The following is a 24,905-nucleotide window of genomic DNA, read 5'->3' as shown; positions in this document are numbered from 1 at the left end:
TCAGACCACGAGCTGAGAAGACGCGCCTCACTAGCAGCGCGGAGCGGCGTGCACGTCGCGCCCAGAACACCAATGCCCTTCCCCGCCCGCCAGCGGACCATGGCCCGCGGGCCGCGGAGGAGGGGAGGGGAAATCGGCCGGCGTGGGAGAGGCCCACCCCGCGACGCGCCAGGCTGCGATTACATTACTAGTACGGCGAAACACTTGAGAAAATCACAGAATTATTTACACAAATTAGCGAGACATTAATCAAAAAGCGAATTTACACATGAATTAATTAGTTACGATTACAAAATATACACAATTGTCGAGGCTCGTGACCGTTTAAAAATACATAAAAACAAAATTATTTATAACACAAAAAGAAGCCCACTGGCATGCTAGGGCGCACGCGGGTGCGTCCCTGACCGTAGCACTTCACAGATGGTGCACTGGGGGGACAAAACACCCTCAGGCCCACGTCGGTGGACAGGTACGGCCTCTGTATCTGGGAGGGTATGACGACTGTCGTCACTGTTCCAATCTCAAACTTTGTCTACACACACAATATACCTTTAATAAACAGCAAAAAATTTGGACGACGAATTTCCAGATTATACTTTACTTAATAAACAAACATCGTTCTTTGTAACTTAAATTCATCGAATATGCGCGCGAATGCGTAAAACATACGAAAAATGTGAGTAACGAAATGCATCCGTGTGTAACGTTTCGTTGCTCGTTACTAGATGGCGCACCTGTTACTCAGTACCTATGAATATATATACTGTATAGAAGTCGCCAGTCCAGGTTAAAATTTCTAATACGGTTTTGATGTAGTTGGTTAATTCACCGGCGCAATCGACACCATCTCTAGGGCATCGACTTGTGGTGGTTTCTAGCGGACAAGTGTCGAACTCTTCAAACACCCCTTCCCCCTCCAGTTGAACTACCTTGAGCTGCAGTGAATGTTGGATGGTGGGTGCGGGGAATGATAGCGGGCGACAGTGCTGCGCTTTAACGTGTAAATAACAACTAAGACGATACAGGGCGTTACGGCAGCGCACTGCAGCGGTGAAGTTCCCAAGCTGCTCATCATACGCTTCTGAAAAACGTAGAGTAAATCCTATCCACTCGCGACTTCTATACAGTATATATATTCAAAGCTCAGTACCGAATACATACAGTTTGCTACAGCTCTAATGGACATCCTAGGCTTCTCGCCCGGGGAGGGGGGGGGGGAATGTGGCTGACCTGCACCTCCGGCAGCTCCATGACGACCCTGCCGGCGCCCGGGTCGGCGTCAGGCGCGCGCTCGTACGGCAAGCCCGTCTGCAGCTCGTGGAAGAGGCGCATGAGGTTCCTCTCGGTCACGTCCGTGGACGTGAACACCCGCGCGCCGTTCTTTGTCTTCAGGAGATCTGCGTCCTGCGCGTGACACGAGACTTGTCACACGTGTGTGCTCTGTGGTTACCTACTAGCTTGCAGACGGGAAGCCTTCTTTTCACAGACGAGAGACCCAAAACCCGAAGTTCCCCGAAGTTCATGTTTTTTTTTTCTTCCGTATCTTTAATGTAGCTATCCTAACCAAATCAACCGTCCACAATGTTTTAAATATTTATAATGTAGCTAACCTAACCTAATTCACCATTATTATCCTTTTATCAACACATTTACAATGAACAAAAAAAAAACCGAAGATGCACGATCGTGCGTTTGGCTCTCTCGTCTGTGAAAAGAAGGATTCCCCTTGCAAACAGTGGTGAACTTAGAATCCTTGATTATGTGCAGTGTAGAGTGCTGGTCAATACATATAATACATATAAGAAAAACCCTTCAAAGATTTGTTTGAATCAGCTTAACAATAACTAAACAAACTTAAAAAAAAAAAATTAAAATAACGACCATGCCATTCAGACATTTTTGAGGTTATAATTTCATTCGTTCGCCCGTCGAAAGTAAAAAAATATATATATGGCAAGGTTTTGACGGACGGACGGTTGGAATTTTTTTGGGCCATCTGATTCGCTGAATGTCACGTGATTGGCAGACGGACGGGAGACGGATCTTTGTGAGTCCAGCCTAATAAGCATTACTTTTAAGTACACACGGTTACAAGGACACCTGAGAAAATCTAAAGGGACAAGAGGGGATATGTCGCCATATAGGTTAAGTGCAGGAGTGGTGTAGTTCAGATATGTACAGCACACACTCATCATAAACTATTCCCCAGCATGTTACCTTCAGCTCACGGTAGATGCCAAAATCAGAGGAGAGTTCACAGACAATGCTGCTTTAGAAACTTTGAAAGCCAGGGACGGCTTCAGGATGGCTTTTTGGGAGGGGCTGTCATACAAACATGCTGCAAAATATGACATTAAATAATTCAGAGATGGTCCTTAGAATATTTACAAATGTACAGTCTCAAACACCGAACTTCTGTAATTCCATACTATTTTTGACGAAAGAAAAATTCAAAACATGAATTATTCAAGTAAACATTAATATACAAAAAAAATTGGCCTCGGGGGGGGGGGGGGGGGTGTATATCACCCCCATCGCTCCCTCAACCTTCCGATATTACGGAGCCACGCTTGATGGAAGCATGACCGACCCAATATACATGCTTAAGGTGATGCAACGTCCTATATTAAAGTGGTCTCCGGGCCAGTGACTGAGGGACTAATAGCGAGTGACTGATGCTGAAAGTTAGAGTTAATGATTCATTGAGCCCAGCCCAAAAATATATTATAAGAATATACAGGGGTACGTCCAGCCAATATGGCCGCCGCCTGGGCGAAATGTTCCTGGACGACCACGTTCCCACTATTTACACGCCATACCCATATCTCACAACACTTGGAGTCGCCCAGGCAGCTGTTGTGAGACGGGATTGCTCGTGGTCAGGGCGGCTGGCGAAAACTATGGGCCCTGGGGTTAATAATTTTCTAGGGACCCCTTCCAATGATTCAATGCACCACTTTTCAAACCCTACAGTAAAAAATAAATAAAAAAAAATAAATTGTGAGCAAGTCTTTTAGTACTCGCCAGAGATGTGTAAAATATAACCTAGGTAATGAGCAAATTCGTATGTTATGTTACAAATACACTTATTATTATACAAAACATGGACACGAAAATTAACGTAGAATTCTTTAAAATAATGCCGAGTGTGAAAAATATGTACGCAAATTGTGTTTCCAACCACATTTTTGCATGCGTTTCACACTTAGTTTCCGCAACCGCCGCTAGAATTCGCTGCCGGACTATCTAATTGATTATCGAATCATTCGATTTGCAAAGCGAAAGGTTAAACTTTAAAATGGAACGGCTCCGATAAAAGCGAAAATGATTTGAAAAAATACCAGACCCAGCTTTGCAGCTGATTTTCGACAAAAAAAATTATTAAAATACTGCCCGTTTTGTTAAAATCCGCCAAACAACTAATACTTTAAAGTTTTCCTTTCTTGTAGTATTCACGAACTATTTCGTAGCAACTGATTTCCAAAGGAATCTTTTATTAAATTTACAGATTTTTTTTTCTGTTTACATAACACCGTACAGTTACCGCGGTAATATTTAACCCTAATTAACTTCAATAAATGTTACACAATCTTAGCAGCTAAGTAAACGTTAAGTTAAACGCTGTGTGATATTCATTCGAGCTCCTGTCGTCAGCTGTGAACAGAACGGGCGAAAGGACACGCGGAAACAGCGCAGTGTCGTTCGCTTAGAGGTGGGTCGAAAAGTATTAACCTGATACTTTGTCACTGATACGCGCCTGTATCAGTAACGGCAAACGAGTACACTTGAAAAATATCAAGTACTTTAGTATCAGTTCAGAATTCGCCTGGAACAACACCACGGCCAATGTGCGCAGAACCCGATCGCAGATGACGGTCACTTGGGCGGAGCTTGTGAAAGGGGAGGGAGCAGGAACGACGAATAAGGGATAAAGAAGGGAAATAATGTAGGGGAGGAAGCGCAGGGGAAGGCGTTGAAGGAGAGGCGCAAAGCGAAATTGTTACGAGTCGTTTGGTTATTGTCCCACATCAAAGTACGCTCAGTGCGCACGCAGTGCGTGCACCGTCTCGTTCAATAATAAAACTAATGAAATTTTAATATTAAAAAGTACATTAATACAAGATATAATATTTATATTTGTGCACCTAACAGCTATGAAAATGCAAATAAATTCTCAGTTGACACTAATAACAGATGTAATCAACATATGGACTTTTTTTTTCGAAAACAATTAGTAACTAGTGTTTTCATACATTTAATGATTACGATTTTATCAAAAATAAAAAATAAAAAAAAAACAGATATGTACATTAGTGAGCATACTATATCAATGTTTACGTTTCAAATGTTTCTTCAGATTAGTCGATGATGATTTATAACTCAGTTTTTGTTTACACAAATTACAATTAGCAAACTCATTATTTTCCGTAAAAAAATTCCACACAAATGAAGTCTTTTTCCTGCACTTATCCATTCCTTATTTCACTATAAAGATACTAACTACAAAGCATGACAGCCCGCAACAATGTACATGGTGGTAATTAATACACGGCCAGGACGTAAATGTTGAACTGATTGATACTGCTTGTATCAGGCGGGCATGAGAGTAACAGAGGTAGAGAATTACCGGGCGTGATGAATAATGTATCAGAAACACCGATACCTTTTTACGCTGGTGATGACGGCAAGGAGGATGTGTACCCTGTAACGAGAATGCTGATACCTTGTCGCTTCCTGGGACCGCTACTGCTCTGATACAAAAGTATCAGATACTTGTATCTAAGTACATTACTGTATCAGTATCAGGATGGAACAAATGCCAAAATTGCTGTAACAACCCACCTTTACGGGTCCGCTACCTGCCAGGTCATCCTTCGGTCAACAACACACTTTGCGCATTCTAGTGGGCGAAAACAGAACCTGTGTTTACGTTGCGGCACGCCGAAACAGTTTGTTCCTTATACATCAAAGAAAATAACCGTGATTACGAAACACATAAGTAAAGCATTTACATTATCCTTAATTTTTTTTCTACCCTACATCATACAGTATTTGTTTTATTTCCAATTCTTTGCATTTATAAATATCGAATTTGTCACATGTTTTTCGCAATAATAAAGAAAAAAAATTCTTAACAATACAACACTCTGATACCCAATTGTTAACTATGTGAGCCTTTAGAGAATACACTTGAGAATACATATGCAATATTTTTTTTTGATTATCATGCGAAAATAAAAAAGTTATAAACGGAATAATGTCACCGACAGAGTACTTTCGGCTCATATATAATATAGGTTCTTTTTTTTTTAATCTCAAAAAAAAATATTTAACTGCAATAGCAATATAAGATTTCGCGTTCATAAATAGATTAACAGTGAACTGGGAAAAGAAATTACAATTTAAAAAAAAAAACCTGAACCACGCCACTAACTACAATCGGTACCTAATAAAAGCAGGCTGGAACCAGCTGATGCAAATATAAACAAACGTCTGCCATATTGGTGTGTGAAAATCAGATTAATAAATGTGGTAAGAAAAAGGGGGAACGGATCAATCTCCATCCAGTAGCGTAGCAAGCGGTTGGCAGGGGTGGGGGTTTTGCCGCCACGACGGTTTGGCGGTTAGTGAACCCCCCCCCCCCCCCCCCACCATCTCTTTTAATCCAGACGGGGCCGCCATTTTCAAGTCTGGCCAGGGCGCCAGTCACCTCAGCTACGCCACTGTCTCCATCCTTGTTGCATTGTTGGACGGGTCCATGGGGGGAGAAACTCTAATTACCGAGACTGAGACCAATTTATTTTTAAGTAGTTACGGTCCCGTCCACTTGATAGTAGTTTTCATAATATATTGCTGACATAACTACATTTAATTTATTAGGATAAGGTAATGTATAAGCTATTATCAGGCAAACAAACCAGTGAAAGTTCACTCTATTTAGGTAGCCACTAATTTTGTGGTGTGTAATACAATGAGTTTTTGCACCTCCTACTCCTTTATTTATGAAGTACATTACGATTTATTACAAAACAGCATTAAGTAATTTCGCATCGATTAAATTAGTTTTGCGCCGCCAAGGAGATAACTTAATATAACCAAAAAAAAACGTATTAACTAAAAAAAAACTTTGTATGAGAACCTCTATTCTGATTTTTTTATTTGCTGGTAGTTATGGGCCCGCCCAACAGATAGCGACACATGTCGCGTGAAACATGGTTTCAGTTTCCACTGTAAGAGTCGCACCATTGGCGTAGCTGTGTTCATAAAGTTGGGGGGAGGGGGGGGGACAAATAATGATTTTGATGTCATGTAAACCCATTCACCTCTTACTAGGACGGGCGGTCCGGGGATTCTCCACGGGAAAATTTTGATTTTAAAAGTGCAAAATAGCGCCTTTTAAGCAGTTTTTTTTTTTTAATTTAACCATTGGATACATCGATGTTAAAATTATTATTGTTTCCTTAAGATAAAATTTGAGAGTGAAGAAATTACAAATCTAGTTGGGCAGAATAATATTATAACATAAAAATATCACGGTCTAGAAAGTTGGGGGGGACAGTCCCCTCCACCCAAAAAGTTCAGGGGGACACGTCACCCCTGTCCCCCCCCCCCCCCCCGGTTCCTACGCCCCTGCAATGGTGGCGCGGTACCTCGGGCTCGCAGCGCATGCCGTAGGCGGCGAAGGGCCCGCTGACCACGTCGCCCAGGTAGCCGCGGTGGCACAGCTGGCCGCACAGCCGCTGCACGCCAGACGCCAGGGTGCAGTTGGGGAGGCGCGGCTCGGCGCCCGGCCACGTGAAGGCCAGCCCCGTGCGGCGCCAGTGGCGGTACTCCCGCGCGTCCACGGCGCGCGCCACCTCGCGGTCCGCCAGCCGCATGTGGTAGTCCCAGTCGAACACCCCGTCGCGCGAGTCGTACCTGCCGAGGGGCAGCGACCCCCACCACGACGGAGCTGTTCCGCCTGGCCTCTTCGACAAGGGGCAACGGAAGACTGCCATACTGGAAATCTACCATAATGGAGCTATTCCGGCCTGGCCTCTTCGAAAAGGGGCAACGGAAGACTGCCATAATGGAAAACTACCATAATGGCATTATTCCGCCTGGCCTCTTCGAAAAGGGGCAACGGAAGACTGCCATAATGGAAAACTACCATAATGGCATTATTCCGCCTGGCCTCTTCGAAAAGGGGCAACGGAAGACTGCCATAATGGAAAACTACCATAATGACACTATTCCGCCTGGCCTCTTCGAAAAGGGGCAACGGAAGACTGCCAAAATGGAAATCTACCATAATGACATTATTCCGCCTGGCCTCTTCGACAAGGGGCAACGGAAGACTGCCATAATGGAAAACTACCACAATGGTATTATTCCGCCTGGCCTCTTCGACAAGGGGCAACGGAAGACTGCCATACTGGAAATCTGCCATAATGGCGTTATTCCGGCCTGGTCTCTTCGAAAAGGGGCAACGGAAGACTGCCATAATGGAAAACTACCATAATGGCATTATTCCGCCTGGCCTCTTCGAAAAGGGGCAACGGAAGACTGCCATAATGGAAAACTACCATAATGGCATTATTCCGCCTGGCCTCTTCGAAAAGGGGCAACGGAAGACTGCCATAATGGAAAACTACCATAATGGCATTATTCCGCCTGGCCTCTTCGAAAAGGGGCAACGGAAGACTGCCATAATGGAAAACTACCATAATGGAATTATTCCGCCTGGCCTCTTCGAAAAGGGGCAACGGAAGACTGCCATAATGGAAAACTACCATAATGGCATTATTCCGCCTGGCCTCTTCGAAAAGGGGCAACGGAAGACTGCCATAATGGAAAACTACCATAATGGCATTGTTCCGCCTGTCCTCTTCGAAAAGGGGCAACGGAAGACAGCCATACTGGAAATCTACCATAATGGCATTGTTCCGCCTGTCCTCTTCGAAAAGGGGCAACGGAAGACTGCCATAATGGAAATCTACCATAATGGCATTATTCCGCCCGGCCTCTTCGAAAAGGGGCAACGGAAGACTGCCATAATGGAAATCTACCATAATGGCATTGTTCCGCCTGTCCTCTTCGAAAAGGGGCAACGGAAGACTGCCATAATGGAAATCTACCATAATGACATTATTCCGCCCGGCCTCTTCGAAAAGGGGCAACGGAAGACTACCATACTGTAAATCTACCATAATGGTATTATTCTGCCTGGCCTCTTCGAAAAGGGGCAACGGAAGACTGCGGAAAACTACCATAATGGCATTATTCCGCCTGGCCTCTTCGAAAAGGGGCAACGGAAGACTGCCATACTGGAAATCTACCATAATGGCATTATTGCGCCTGGCCTCTTCGAAAAGGGGCAATGGAAGACTGCCATAATAGAAAACTACCATAATGACATTATTCCGCCTTGCCTCTTCGAAAAGGGGCAACGGAAGACTGCCATAATGGAAAACTACCATAATGGAGCTATTCCGCCTGGCCTCTTCGAAAAGGGGCAACGGAAGACTACCATACTGGAAATCTACCATAATGGCATTATTCAGACTGGCCTCTTCGAAAAGGGGCAACAGAAGACTACCATAATGGAATTATTCCGCCTGGCCTCTTCGAAAAAAGGCGGGAAAGTACCATAATGGAAAAACTAGCATAATTTCAAAGGGCGAGGTGGAATTCTGCCATATTTTCGTATACGCACCATAGAATGAGTAGAGCTGCTTTTGCTCTCGAAGTAGCGTATAGAATACGTCGCTAAGTAACGCTGTTAACCCCCTAGCTCATTCTTAGGTTAACTTAAAAGGCTACAGATAGCACTTCTGGTGGTGATTTTCTGTAGTTCCGTCATAAATCACCTCAAAAGATCGCGCACTAGTAGGAACAAATGTTTCCAAAAATGGGTTATAGGAAGCAGCACTGTATACTTATAAACACGACCTTTAAATAAAAATGGTAGTTCTCCATTATGGCACTATTCCTCCTGTTTTGACGAGGGGCGACGGAAGCCTGCCATACTGGAAAACTACCATAATGAAAGAATTCCGCCCTATGAGGGGGCGGGGGGGAGGGACAGAATAGTGCCAAAATGGAAAACTACCATAAGTAAAAACGCGACCATACAGTCCTAACACTCGAACGACATGATTAAATTACGTCTACGATCTTAGAAATAATTTGAATAAATAAGTAGCATACAAAGTCTTGTGATTCTAATTAATGTTTTAACTCCAGGTCACTAATTGAAATTAAATGCAATCTAATGACCGAAAATCACAATTGCCTGACAACCGACGGTTGCGTAAGTAAAATATTTTGCATATCATATGTTTAAAATGCCACAAAATATTGTCACCATCAGGTGAATAGCCATCTATAGTACTGAGGTGGCAATTAAACTCATTTTATTTTACGGCATGTCTATCAAAATAACGATAAAATAAACTTAAGCATGAATTATTTCACAGAAAAAATATGTTTACGTTACTACTTAATTAATAATACCCACATTAGGTTTCTGTTGGGGTTCAATTTTCGTGGGCTGACTTCACTACGACCTTACTTCTTAATGGCGGTGGTGTTGTTTTTGTCGTGTCGCGGCTGTCACAGAATATTGTGATTCCAGCATTATGTTTTTAGCATGTGCTGAGAAAACCACAATAAGAGCATTTTAACATATAGATCTAAAGAAAAACAATTGCCACTAAGAATAGATGAAAAGCATCACAATATTTGCAACATGAGAACTATGAATACGGAATATTTGTTATATTTTACTTGAGAACGATTCACGTTTGCTGTTTATTGATTAAATAGTTGTGAAATTAGGCCTATATTTTAACTGCGTCAATGACTACGAAATCATTTAGAAATACTCAAATGAGCTAATTAAGTGAAAACATTTCAGAATATTAATTTATAAAAGCCTTGAAATCATTTTTATGTATGTTTACCAGGGGAATAGCCTATTTCCGATATTAGATTTCTTCTTATTCTAAAATGCTTGCTTGTCCGTAAACAGATTAATAGCGAGGTCAATGCAGACGGGCAAACACCACGCCACAATAGTGTGACAATATGAAAGGAATTAAGGAAGCAACCGACCAATTTTCTAGAATTATTTCAGGAATCAGCAGAAAAAATCGGTGGGGCTGTATCGGGACTCGCGGCCGTTTTTTTCGCATGAAACGTCAATGTCAGCGAGTCGCTTTTAGTGTAATAGTTTAAAATAAAAATAATAAAACCGAGACATTGTCTACGTACTAAATATTTTAATTCAAAACAAACACTAAATGGTAGCTTACTATTCGTTTCAATTAATATTCAACGAAAATGTTTAACATTGGCCTATGATAAATGAGATACCGAAGGCATAATATCAAAATTAATGTTTTTTGGTGAACGTACAATCTGTATTGCCAGTGTTGTCGGTTCTCTATACACAAACACACAAATCACCGCGCTATCACGTCTGAGTCGTGAGCTACACTGAACAGAATTTTTTTCTACCCTAAATTAAAACTAAGTGTACCTATTTGGGAGGTCTAGGTAGGGAAGACTCTTAAATGCGTCTCAGGCCGAAGCCTATATAGTTAGGAAAATGCTAATGCAAGATGATACAGCAGATGATACTGTTCTGTTACCCATATGTTTCGCTGTGATTTTTAAGACGTTTCACGTCAAAACGATATGACAATGGCCAGCCGGGATTTGAACCAGTGTTCTCTGGGATACTAATATAGTGTCTTACATCTCGGTCCATAAACTTCGATAATGTATCTTTTCTCATCTTCAGATTGCCTTGTTTTGATGCTCCATGCTACAGGCGTGAGTGTACGATCATTGCATAACATTACAAATACATAGTTTCAGACTATAGTACTTACTCCATGTAGGCTATCACCACATGACTTGAAAAATTATTGACATGTAATATAAATTCAACTACAATTTTTTTTCAAAAATTACAATCACCAAAATTTTAATTCACGTATTTTGAGTATACACTGCGTGTAACTACATGTGATTTTGTTTACACATGTACCATGGGCATAGCCAGTATTTGTGGAAGGGGAGGACAGAAGCCAGTCCCCCCTCCGGAAACTCTTTTACAAAGATAATGCTTGAAAATACATTTTTAGGTTAGTTGACGATCCCTTAAGTACTTTATGAAATTCCTGTAATTGTAAAATAAAATTCTTTTTAAATAAATCTGGCAATCCTACTCCTCCCCCCCCCCCCCCTTTTTTACTACGCTCCTGACACTTATTGTTACAGAAACAGGTTCCTCTTTTGAGTAAGCTTCTCTACACTAATACCTGTGCCTTGTTAACAGAAGTGTAAACAAATATACACATAAAACAAACCAAACACAAATATGTTTAAAGAAAGTTAGTATCTAAGTGAAATTAAAAAACAGTGTAGTACCTACATTAAATAAAATTTCCACTGAAAAACATAATTTTAAATAATAGGTAAATTAAATCAAGATGTAGTTTCGTACATACGCCATTACTCATTAAACTGTATGTTATGACAAACATCAGTCTGTTCCCGAAACGCCGCAACTGTTCTCTTAGGAATCATATACCTAGGTACCGTGTTAGTCTGTGCTATCATCGTTGTGGTTTTCAAAATATCTGTTTTGTCGCCCAACTGTTTCTTACAGTGTTCGTCTGTGCTGTCGTCACTGTTTATTCACATCGCTGGGTTCACCTGTGCGTCTCTGTATGTATAGCCGTAGTTTTTTTTTTTTGACGTAACGTCTAATAAATCGATGAACGCCGGCTGCACGCACGAAAAAATGTCCCGTAACGCACATTGTCCCGTTACGCTGTGTCCCGTTACGTTCATTGTACGCTTGCACCGCATCTGTCTCTCTTCCACTCGATTGGAACAACTATAGATTTAACTTTTTCGAGGCACATTAAACTTGAAACACTCCCATTTTTTCCTACTTTTCCTATCATCGTCCTATCGTTAACAGAATAACACAGATTGGAAGAAGTTAAATAGCAAACATGTATAAAAGTTATAGTTAAAATAATCTCTTCGTTAAAGTAATAAATATATTTGTATTAATGAGTGCAAATAAAAGGAAATTTATCAATTAAATTGTAGATTTCATTTCACTCCTTCTTTGTATCCATACAATATAGTGATAATTCAATAAAAATGATTCAATTTTATTCATAAAAGTATGCAATCATTTCATCAATGTTTTGTTATGACGTCACATTAAACTATCGTCCGTAAACCGACTTTACAGACAACCAATTTTTTTTAAATGAAATGTTTTGCTGGCTGGTGACTTTCATCACCAACCAGCCAAACGTTTCCTATTTATTTACTTATTATTTCATATAGTTCGACATTTTAGTGTGACAGTTTTATTAAATACGTTTGTATCTTTTGAAGTTTACGATTTCATTTAAAAAAAGGATTGTTCTTCTTTTATGTGTACAATATATGTTTGCATACCCGAAAATGTTTTGGTAGATTTGCCTTTTTGTAGTCACTTAATTTCTTGCTGCCAAAAATATCGTCGGTAAATAGAACAGATGAACTTAATACATACAATTTTATTATCACATATTTTTTATAATTTTATATATATTCATACAAATAAGAAATAATTTTCATTTTCACAATAATAAAATTTATTAATGAATTTTAAACTGTCGTGCAAATTAAATATAACTTTCTAGTTTAATAATATTATTACAGTAATTATCTCGATAAATTTGCAATGAAGTTCAACTGTTTCCGTAGTGTAGTGGTTATCACGTGTGCCTCACACGCACAATGTCCCCGGTTCGATCCCGGGTGGAAACAGGTCGAATTTTTATTTTTAATTTCAGGAATATTAGCTACTGAATTTATAGTTCCCCGAACCAATAAAGCTTGTAGCTAGCAAACAAAATCACCGAGAATAGTGAATGAAACTAATGTTTTGCTTGTAAAAATAGCAAGTGCTAAATTTAATAAGCAAGCTTTATATATATATATTTTTCAATTTTTATCTGTTAAGCTTCATTGTTGAGTTATTCTGTTTGCCGTAAATTTTCTTTGTAAATGGAACAGAAATATTCATGTAAACTTACATATTTGTTAATTTGTACATTTACATGAAAATAACTGTATCACTACGAAATAGTGTTACCATTTATGCTTCGTGTTGCCCCAGTACCGCCAATATTTAGTTATTTGCAAACAGTTGTTTGAATAGCTTTCCAGTATTTGCTGCGCAAGTTAAGCACGGTCAAACAAAATAAAGCCAAAAGTAATATAAAGATATCTTTTCTGTGGCTTTAAAAACAAATAAATAAGATGATTATAGAATAATTTCATGCTTGTGAGCACACACATTTTTTAACTAAACACACTCTTTTAATATCTAACATTTATTTCAAAATAACAGTGCAAGCTCTTTACATATTTTTTTACTAGTCTATGGTTCTATATAATTATTATACAGCGAGACTGTAAGTTATTTTGCTTAAAAACAACTAAAAAATTGCCAGACTAGTTATACAAATTATATTTCACTGTTATGAAATTACACAATTCATGCTGAACGAAGAACATAAGAATACATAAATTTGTTCGTTGCCGAGGTAAGATGTTACTACACGTAATGTACGTGTTATTGACACACGAACTACAGTAATCTCGTGGAATAACATCATGTCAGTGTTAAGAAGTCTGCAAGTATTCGCTCTACCACTCTGGTTCTGGTGGTAGAGCGCCTGCCTTGTGACTTGTAGGACCCGGGTTCGCGCCCCGGCTCCTCCAAGGCGGATTGCCCAGATAAAATGGTGGCATTTTCTCTGGTATGAATACAATCCCTTGCAACAAGTCAGGCTACCAAAAGAAACGGTGGGTGGAACAGAAAAAAACCTTCCAGGTGGCTTCCAAATGGGGAGCCCGTTTCTTTTCTTGGGCTCCCCATGCGGTGGCCATTCCGGGGGTTTCTCCGGGGGAACGGAGTTTTGCAAAAAAAAAAATATATATATGTTAATTAGAGATTTATTTATAATTTTTAGTAACTGTCGCATTATCATTCCACCATGTTATAAATAAATCTCTAATTAACATATATATTTGAATTAAGTGTGTATCAGTCATTGAGTGTTTGTATACCGATTTTGTGTGTTCAGCTTGAAGTATTATTTACGGTAAAATTTTAGTCAAAAACCTTTGTTACGTAATATTTTAGAAGTTTTAATATTTATAGGCTCATGAATTTTATTTCTGTAATTTTTAATCAGGAAGATCGTCTTTAACACACGCACATAGTTTATCTCAACTAATCGAATATTCCAACTGTAATCAGAATTTATCAAGAAAAGATGTTGATGAAAAAAAAACATAATTGGGAAATATGTTTGTGAAACTATTCAGCAAGATATTTCAGCTGTCCCGATCTGATTTCTAAGTTGACAAACGTCTCTGAATTACGATAGCATTTACTGTATAACCTTTAGTAAAAACTAATTCAATTAATCAGAATTGTCACATAGTAAGTGATGACATTAAACGTGGTGTCCTCTTTTAAGACCTTCGAGTTATATTTGATGCCAAGCTTTTTTTTCCCCCCAACATTTAGATAATACTATTAGCAACACATGAAGATCTTTAGGTCTTATTAAATTTATGCAAAAAAAAGTTTTTAAATTAATATTTAAATTAAATTGCATTTAAATTAATTTGAATATGCTACATTCCTATATAACCTATTTCTATTTTATATTTGAAATTCGATCGGTGATGCAATTTTTATTATTTCTGTTGGTTAAGACATAATGACTAAGTTTGGATTAAGAATTCCAACTTGCAATTACAGAATTAGTGACACTTTTAAAACCATTAGTAACTATAAAATATGTGAAAAATTATAACTCCTTTTGAATAACCTACAAATATTCATTGGTAAAAAAAACTCAAGGAAAAAGTTATTTTTAACTTTTTAAATCTAGATTTAGTTTAGGTTGAAGATTTTTGAGAAAATCTAAGTAAATAATTAGTTAACATGAACGTTATTAATGTTTATCTATCTGTATGTCCGTATTTTTCGCAAAGTTATTGATGTGTAGGTATGTGTTTTTTGTTATTTTAAGTCATAATTCGTTTATAGCTGCTGTAAGGCACAAAATACTTAATTTCAATTTGATCTGACAGTTTTCATGAAGCAGAATAATATGCTACGAATAGTAATATATTTTATTTTCTTATTTATTTAATTATGAAAGACTGCAAGCCTGTGCAAAGCCCACCAACATTCGATGTACGAGCCTATGTCTCCCCTAGAGCGCCTGTACTGCTTGACCTGTGCCTTTGTTTTATCACCCTAATAATGAAAACATTACATTAGAAAACCCTTAATATTTGCGTTGGAATTGCACTCATTAAATAATGATCTACAATTATTTCAGTGTGGAAAAATTGTAAATTCTATGAAGCTAGTTATATTACGATTTTATGAGTAAGGCTGTTTTCCTCATTCCGTGGAATGTATAAGAAATTTTGCCATAATTCCCCTTCGTCCATTTTTGTTATGGCAGTTTTCCGTCAAAACAGGAGGAAAAGTGCCATAATGGAAAACTACAAATATTTTGGTACAAATCGTTGTAATAAGAATACAGTGCTGCTCCCTATAAAACATTTTTGGAAACATTTTTTTCTATGCGGTGATTTGTGATTGCCACTATGACAGTCAGAAGCGTTATCTATAGCCTTTAAAGTTAACCTGAGAAACAGCTAGAGGGTTGACAGCGCTACTTCGAGAGCAATGCTGCTGTACTCATTTCATGGCAGAATTCCGTCTCGTTATGGCGGAATACTGTCATTATGGTAGTTTTCCAGTATGGCAGTCTTCCGCACCCCCTCCCCGCAATGGAGGAGAAACTGTATTGCCGAAACTGAGACCTAGATTCTTGAAGTAGTTTTGGGCCCGTCCACTAGATAGTAGCTTTCATAATATATTGCTAACATAGCTACAGTGATTGTAGCTAGTAGTATTATTAGGCAAACAAACCAGTGAAACTTAATTCACTCTAATTTGGTAGCTAAATATTGTAGTGTGGCCAACCAGAAATGTTTGCATTTTTCAAATCGGACCAGTGGTTCCTGAGATTAGCGCGTTCAAACAAACAAACTCTTCGGCTTTATAATATTAGTATAGATGACATGCGCACCACGCACATGTATGCTGGTAGTTCATTTAGTTTAAGTTATATTTATATTAAACCTGATTATATCTTATTTAAGGCTCCCTCCAACACCATCGTCCCTGACATTTTCGCACAGCCGTGGCCTACGATTGCGTAGAAGCTCGCGATGAAGGACTGGACAATTTCCCTAACCGACTTCGGTCAAACTGAGGCTCTGTCCACTCCTGAGTGCAGGCTCGATGCACCAGCTCGCGACAAAGCACGAACTTAATAAAAGCTACCAAGCGATAAGGACACACAGTGATAATTCAAAATAGTGCGAAGCACGCAGGTGAATGGTTGGCCCCCTCGGGTTCTCTGCCTGTCGTGTTAGTACTGACCCTCATGTCTGTGCCGGCTGTGTTCTGAAAGGCATGAGATTTTGAATTACAGCTTAAATATATTTAACTGGCAGCCTGGCGGGAAACGACTAAAGTCGCCCCCGAAACAACCAGTGCCATCCCAAGCACATGCGGACATCAATGTCCAAGCCTCCAACCCCCCGCATGGTAGACTCTTTTCTACTCTGTCCAACTCTTCTTCTGGATCCATCCTTCTGATTTCCCGTAAGCCTCCTGCTTGATTTTAATGCATGATATTTTTGCATCCCGCATGTCAGAGCCCAAGGTTTTCCCTGTGTCTATGCAGGCTTTTACCTGGGCCAAACTTATCTAGTTTTAGTCTAGAATAGTCAGTGAGGAAAGTTAGTCATGGCTAAAACGTTGCCTAGCACATGATGCACGCTTCCTCTTCTGCATGACTTAAAACCTGCATGATTAGACGCTGTCTGAGACGCACTTAGAGACTCTCCCTAACCCAGACCCATCCCAAACACACTTAGTTATTAGTTTGGTTAGGGGGAAAAAAACAGTTTACTAAGCAAATAGTCATCAAGAAGATAAATTAACATTAACTTAAAATTTTGTATTATAACCTCTATCCCGAGTATTTTTTTTTTTGCTAGTAGTTATGGATTCACCCAACAGATAGCGTCATATGTCGTGCGAAACATGATTTCAGTTTCTACTGTACGAGACGCACTTAAAACTCCCTCCTTGTTCTGTGTCCCACGGCAAGGTGTACGGGGGGTTCAAGACAGGGGCGCAACAACAAAATTTCCAAAGGGGGGGCAATATACCTTTTTATAAAGAATAATCGATCCCCCCCCTATTGAAGCGGGGGGTCCGGGGGTCCTCCCCCGGGAAAAATTTGTATTTGAAGGTGGAACATGGTGCTATTTAAGCAGTTTTATTATCTTAAAAATTGATTACACAGCACTTTCTGTGCCCCCGTTTGCCCCCACTTCAAGGTTTCAGAGGGGGGGGGGGGTCAAAATACCCTTGCCCCCCCTGTTGTTGCGCCCCTGGTTCAAGATACGTATACACTTTAATTTCACGCCTTCAAAACAAATTCCTGAAATAATGTACCCGCTAAAAAAAATCCCCCTAAATGAATGTACACTAAAAAGAAAACCTTTACATCTTGCTTCTAGTTGTCAAGTTGGCACCCGTGCAATCAGGGCGGGACGCACCTGGCGCCGAGATGCGCGCGCAGGCGGGCGTCCCAGTGGCTGGCGGGGCGGAAGATGCCTCTCCCCCCCGCCGCCCAGAAGCTGAGCACGTCGAGCATCTGGTCTCGCTCGCGGTGCCTGAGCCGCGCCAGGCTGACCAGGGGCAGGGCGCAGCAGTCTCCTCCCCCCTCCTCAACCCTCTCCTGGGCCGCGTCACGCGCCAGCTGCGCAGCCTTGCCGCGCACGTAGCGCGCGCCGGCCGGGCGCAGGTGCAGGTTCCCGTACACCTGCCGCCGCCCTCTACACTCACCCCATTGTCTGCAGCTGCACTCTCACAACGTATCCCTCTGGGAATAGTTTGTAACACTACAAAAAATTCATCGAAACTTTGTACAAAAAAAACATAAAGTAAGTTCGAAATAATAGCATAAAATATTCAAACAATTTTTTTTTTTTTTTTTAATATTCAATATTGTGCAAAATAATTTAACTGCAGTGCAAGAGGGGGTCGTTACCACAACGCCGAATGTCAAAATTGACCACAACGCCGACAGCTAGAAAACTGCCGTGCACCACAACGCCGAAATATCAACTGAATGAATTTGTGAGTGTTTCTTAAATGTACCTTAACGCCGAAATACCACAATCAAACCTAACCTTACCTAACCTAACATAACCTAGCGTAATATAACCTAACTTAACCTAGCCTATCCTAACCTAATCTAACCTAGTCTAACCTAACCTAACCTTTGTGGCAGTCCTGCAATGACATTTTTCGGCGTTAGTGTATTTCGGCGTTGTGGTATTTCGGCGTTGTGGTGCGTCCCCTGCAAGAGGTATCGTATGTTTCAGCCGGTCCACTGCGCGACGGTGCTGTGACGTCTGCCTAGCTGCAGGCGCTTACTACGACGCTTCGCAAGAGGACGTGCCGTGCATGAATTTCAGATTATTTCCTTGATTCTGAATTTTTTTTTATGGAAAAAAAAAATTTGAACCTTGAGGCTATAGAAGTTACATAGTTTGCATTTTTTTCAACTGTAAACGAACCAAGGAAACGAACTTCCAGTTCATTGCCGCGATGCAATTAGTCAAGCGAGAAGCTCAGCAGCTCACTGTGTCCTCTCCATGGCCCCCACAATGGAGGGGGGGGGGGGGGGGGGGAACTGGGGGACCCCTGGGTCCAGGGCCCGGGCCCAGCCCTGTTTATTTTTAAATGTTTAAACTATTATAATTTTTTTTTACAAACTAGAAAAAACACATTGAATATTTTTTTATCCAATGAAATTTTAGAAGATTCTACACCTACGGCAAATTTTATTTTTTCTGTAACTATTTTACATTTTTACGAGTGAAATAAATATACATACTTTAAAAGTAAAATAATTATATAAATAAAGCTTAGTTTGGACTTATAAAATAGCAACCATAATTATACCCTGTATTTTCAGGTTAAATAACATTATAAAAAAGAGTGTAGGTAAGAAATAACCATGCAATTATAATGTAGCACGTGACTGTAAAATTAATTGGCGGGGGGGGGGGGGGGGGAATCCGATCCTGAGTCCAGGGCCCATTATAGAATGTGAGGGCCATGGTCCCCTCCCCTCCCTCTTCCGGCGGAAAGAACCGCCCCTCAAAATGCACTGTCGAGCTGAAGAGTAGTTCTGTGGTGCCGCGGGGGTTCAGTGGAGCTGACAGTGTGAGGTCAGCGAGGGGGACGCACCACAACGCCGAAATACACTAACGCCGAAAAATGTCATTGCAGGACTACCACAAAGGTTAGGTTAGGTTAGACTAGGTTAGGTTAGACTAGGTTAGGTTAGGATAGGCTAGGTTAAGTTACGTTAGGTTATAACGCTAGGTTAGGTTAGGTTAGGTTAGGTTTGATTGTGGTATTTCGGCGTTCAGGTACATTTAAGAAACACACAAATTCATTCAGTTGTTATTTCGGCGTTGTAGTACACAGCAGTTTTCTAGCTGTCGGCGTTGTGGTCAATTTTGACAATCGGCGTTATGGTATTTCGGCGTTGTGGTAGCGACCCGTCAGCGAGCTATAATGGGGATTTGTTGTTTTTTTCGGGTCGACGCCAGTAGTCACGAAGAGGTAGTGTTTTGTCGCTAAGAGACCAGTGCAGCGGGAAGCAGAGTTCAGCAGGCCACGAGCCGGGCGGTGTTATGTACTCGCGACCAAGGTCCTGTGTTCGAGTCTCTGCTGGAGCAGCAGCAAGTAACCAGCGACCCGTCCATGTACAGGGCGAACAAACTGCGTAACTTGCAACGTCAAGTGCGAGTATCACGAAGTTAAAACAGCCCAACCCAATCCCGAACCCCATCCGCTACCATAATCCCGACTCCAAACCTGTCCCTTTCCTTCCAATGAAAACACTGGTGGTGTCAGATAACGATTAATGGACGTCCCCCTTACATTTTGTACAGTTACAAGACTTTAAATACACTATTTTGGGTTCGAAGGTGAGCTGCGTCGAAGTGGTAGAATGTACCGAGTTTCGCTCTGCATTGCAGCAGGCATCTTCAGGATCGAGATATCAACAGTTGATTTCTCAACAGAAACATCCGTACAATCTCGAAAGCCAAGATAGTTTATTGAATAATGGCCGCGAAAGCCTGCAAATTTTAAAAAAAAAGTTTTAACTAAGAATTCTTGTTTGACTCCCTACAAATTGCAGAGAACGTGTAATGTGTATCTGTGGGGGGGGGGGGGGGGGGGGGGGGCAGAGAATATGCCGTGTTTATATGGTGAAGCATCCATGGAAATTACCTTAGAACGAAAAACGTGACCATAAAACGGCGATAACACCACATACGGCGTCCACCTACGTGGTGTGAAGTCGCACTACCGGGTGTTTGACATACACGCTTCCGCAGGAATACACTGAACTTAACTTGCAATACTTTTCGCACGGAAAGAAAAACGATCTTCAAACCACGTGGCATGCCTATTCTCGAGACATTGGCTTTCGGTAAACATTTGCAGTGTGGAAAGAGCTTTAAACGTACCACATTTTATGCAAATAACTGAGTTTAACTACGTAAGTTCTAATTCATAACCATCAGCTTCAGGAATCGTTGTCGTTTTCGGTTGTTTCAATACGGTACTGTTGAGGTAGAAACTAAATTAAGATACGTCACAGCATGACTAACTCCATGGTCAAGGTTTGTTATACTAGATGTTAGAAAGAAAAAAATAGTGCGTGGAGTCCCTCCGCGCGGAAGAAGTGAAACTTCGTAATGTGGAAATGAAAATAGGAAGGGGTAGAAATTGATTTTTAGTGAAATCATATTGTTTATTTAAGACAAACTTTATCAACATTAGCATTGTAAATGTTGTATTTTCGACGATTTTAACGAAGATAGGAAATGGAGATCGATTGTATGATGTCGAACTTGCACTATAAATATTGAAAAAAATAATGAATATTATAAATTAAAATAGAACAACAAGTACGTATTACAGCTGATTTCACGACGCTCACACTGTTTACTTCGCTGCATAGCAAGAATACCACGCGCATGTGCTTGGAATATTGGACGCTACTCGTTGCTAACGCTCGCGCTGGCCTGTAACAGGTTATACCACGCGCATGCGTTCGAGTGCCACGCATTCACTCTCGCTCTGGCTCTTTCTATTCCCCCTCCCCAGGAGCGTTGAACGTTTAACGCAACAGTGCTTTCATACCCCCTCCATGGTAGCGTTAAACGTTTAACGCAACCTTGTTGGATGTCGCATTAGAAGTTTCACTTCAAAATTTTTTTTTTCCTCTCGTGGGTGAGTTTGGCAAAGGGAAAATTTTGGCCGCTAGGTGCGCGGTTGTTCTGCCACCGAGATTAAAATATCGCTCCATTCGTGTGTTTTCTCGCGTGTGGGGGGTCCGACATTGCAACAATGAACTTCCCAACCTGCAGTACGACTACCCTACGCACCTCCATGAAGAGACGCGCCTTCTCCCGAGGACCCAGCACCTCCGGCGGCTCCAGCGCGATCGCCAGCAGCAGCATCTGGCGCGCCAGCAGCTCCTCGCTGGCTTCCTCCACCAGCAGGGTCAGTCTCCGCGGCGGGTGCCTGCCGACGAGGTCGCGCGCCATTTCCTCTGGCCTGGCCCCCGCGCTAGCGCCGAGTGGGGTGGGCCACAGAGATCACGGGAATATACAGATGGATCTGGGCGAGGGGGGGGGGGTTTCAGTGTCCTACACTTACCAATATGGCGGCCGTTTGTTTAAAAATGTAGATTTCAGTGTCCTACACGTACCAATATGGCGGCCGTTTGTTTAAAAAATATATCAGCTGTACCTGTATTGGAGAAAAAAAATTTCAACTCGTATCATTACATTTTTTTTTATTATGATGTTTCGTTTTGGACTTTTAATGTATATATTAACTTACTAACACGTAATATTTTGATCTAATTTTCTTCCCAACAGCTTAACTAAGAGGCTAGAACAGGTGATACAAATATAAGTAAACGTATGCCATATTGGTATGTGAAAAATCAGAATTTTTTTAAAAAAATAGGGGGAAAAAAAGCTTTACGTATGGTGGCTAATATCCTTTTATAGTCTCTGAGTGGCCACGTCTGCATGATTATGGTGTGTGAAACCTTTTTTCCCCTTCAGTTAATTGTTGCACCACACTGGTTAGACGCCCAAAATATTGGCTGAAATTTAGTGTTAGCACTATGGAAACTCTTTTGAAATACTTTTTTTTTATGGAAGTAACTGTTATTAATGACGGAGTTTGTAATTCATACTTCCTAACCATCATCTGGCGTTATCAAACAGCATTTCCGCAATGTTTTGGCCGGAACAACATGGCGATGGCTAGGTTAAAAAGTGACTTCATGTATGTCATAACATGCCGTCTCTTTCAGAGACAATATAGTACGGGTCTCTTTACAATTCCTAACTCCGTGGTGTCTACAATATTTGCTACATTGATAGCTCTGTGCCATGGAAGTCGGACGCCTACAGTTTGAAGGAATGAGTCACGCCCGAATATTTCCGAAGTTCTCCGAAGTATGCCGATTGCTCGTGGAAAAAAAACAACACTATATTGCAATTAAGCGTCGTCAACAACTGACAGCCACCTTGGATTTTTAACATCAGCTATAGTTTTCAGTACATATATTATACCTTATTGCTCTAAATCCACATGACATGCGTTTATATACTTACAGGGTTAATATTACATCTGCAGTTAAACACATGAAAACATGAGTTATTTCAACTGCGTTTTTACAATATGGAGCATGTCAATGAATAACAATCAGCAATGTGTAAAAATAGCTTAAAAATCTATTATCTGCTCATTTTCTTGCCAAAAATTTGAATACATATTTCTCAATACAAGTTAAGGCGACACAAATGGATGAATTCAAGAGATTTCCAGCAATTATTATTATTTTACCTGTAAGCTCTGGCGAGTGTCTTCAGTATGTGGCGGGCGTCGCATCCCCCCACCAAGAGTGCCCTCAGCTCTTCTCCGTCGCAGTCCACCTCCTCTTGAAGGTCCAGCGCAGGGCTGTAGCCCCAGTACATCTCTGCAGAGTGAAGGCTACACACCCCAAGTAGCAGACATAACCTCCATCTGCCTCGTCTTCGAGTACACAAGCGGGCCGGTGGCCATGGCAACCGTCGACAGCGCTGCGTTTGCCCGCGCGGTGGCGGAAACGGGAACCAGTTGGAGTTCGTGTAGTGAACGCCGGCGTAGAGTGGAAGCAGGAAACTGTTTTTTGTGCCCGACAACAATGGGTCGACAGAACCATTTCCTAACAGGGAAGACTCTTAAATGCGTCTCAGGCCGAAGCCTATATAGTTATAGAAAATGTTAAAGCAAGATGATACAGCAGACCTTTTCTTCTGTTCTGTTACCCATATGTTTCGCTGTGATTTTTAAGACGTTTCACGTCCAAACGATATGACAATGGCCAGCCGGGATTTGAATCAGTGTTCTCTGGGATACTAATATAGTGTCTTACGACTCGGTCCATAAACTTCGATAATGTATCTTTTCTCATCTTCGTATTGCCTTGTAGTCAGGGGCGCAACAACTAAATTTCCAAAGGGGGGGCAATATACCATTTTATAAAGAATCATCGATCCCCCCTACTGTTCTCCTCCGAGAAAAATTTGTATTTTAAGGTGGAAAATAGTGCTATTTAAGCAGTTTTATTATCTAAAAATTGATTACACAGCACTTTCTGTACCCCCGTTTGCCCCCACTTCAAAGTTTCAGAAGGGGGGGGGGGGGGGCAAAATACCCTTGCCCCCCCTGTTGTTACGCCCCTGCTTGTAGTGATGCCTCATGCTACAGGTGTGAGTGTACGATCATTGCATAACATTACAAATACATAGTTTCAGACTGTAGTACTTACACCATGTAGGCTATCACCACATGTCTTGAAAAATTATTGACATCTAATGTTATAATTACAACTATCAAAAATTACAGTCACGAAAATTTTAATTCTCGTGTTTTGAGTATATCGTGTAGTAGTGTGTGTAACTACATGTGATTTTGTTTACACATTTACCATAGGTGTAAACAGTATTTGTGCAAGGGGAGGACAGAAGCCAGTCACTCCTCCGGAAACACTTTTACCAAGATAATGGTTGAAAATACATTTTTAGGGGTTTTGAAGATTTCTGAAATGCTTTTGAAACTCCTGCCATTGTAATTTTTGTAAAATAAAAATTATTCGTCTAAACAAATATGGCCACCCTACCCCACCTCTTTTTTTACTACGTTCTTGATACTTATTGTTACAGAAACAGGTTCCTCTTTTTTTTCTTTGTAAGCTTCTCTGCACTTATACCTATGCCTTGTTGATAGAAGTGTAAACAAATCAAAATACAACTCTGTTTAAAGAAAGTCAGTATCTAAGTGAATTTCAAAAAAACAGCGTAGTACATTGAATAAAATTTCAACCGACATACAACATTTTAAATAATGGTTAAATTAATTCAAGATTAGTTTTTGACATACACTATTACTCATTAAACTGTATGTCATGACAAACCTCAGTCTGTTTGTGCCTTAAGAAGGGAATAGATCTCTTTCCCGAAACGTCGCAACTGTTGTCTTGGGGAAAACATACTGTGTTATTCTGTGCTACCATCGTTGTGGTTTTCAATACATCTGTTTTGTCGCTCAACTGTTGCTTACGGTGTTCGTC

The 24,905-nt window shown here is 40.8% G+C and overlaps 1 protein-coding gene and 1 non-coding gene across 2 annotated transcripts; one reads left to right on the top strand and one right to left on the bottom strand.

Annotated features, from left to right (window-relative positions):
• On the bottom strand, positions 1 to 23,268 carry LOC134536460 (dynein axonemal assembly factor 3). The gene is made up of 6 exons (XM_063376177.1): positions 23,138 to 23,268; positions 21,658 to 21,829; positions 17,737 to 18,002; positions 6,654 to 6,921; positions 1,234 to 1,407; positions 1 to 12 (listed from the first exon to the last, which is right to left on the bottom strand). The coding sequence occupies exons 1-6, from the start codon at positions 23,266 to 23,268 to the stop codon at positions 1 to 3; spliced, it is 1,023 nt and encodes a 340-aa protein (XP_063232247.1).
• Trnav-cac (transfer RNA valine (anticodon CAC)) lies at positions 12,756 to 12,828 on the top strand. The gene has a single exon. It is a non-coding gene; the product is annotated as a tRNA-Val (tRNA).
• Positions 23,269 to 24,905: the final 1,637 nt, after the last annotated feature.

This window comes from Bacillus rossius, chromosome 11, assembly GCF_032445375.1.
Source record: "Bacillus rossius redtenbacheri isolate Brsri chromosome 11, Brsri_v3, whole genome shotgun sequence".
NCBI classification, from domain to species: Eukaryota; Metazoa; Arthropoda; class Insecta; order Phasmatodea; family Bacillidae; genus Bacillus; species Bacillus rossius.
The sequence above is the reverse complement of the archived record's forward strand: the minus strand, read 5'-3'. Positions and strand labels throughout refer to the sequence as shown.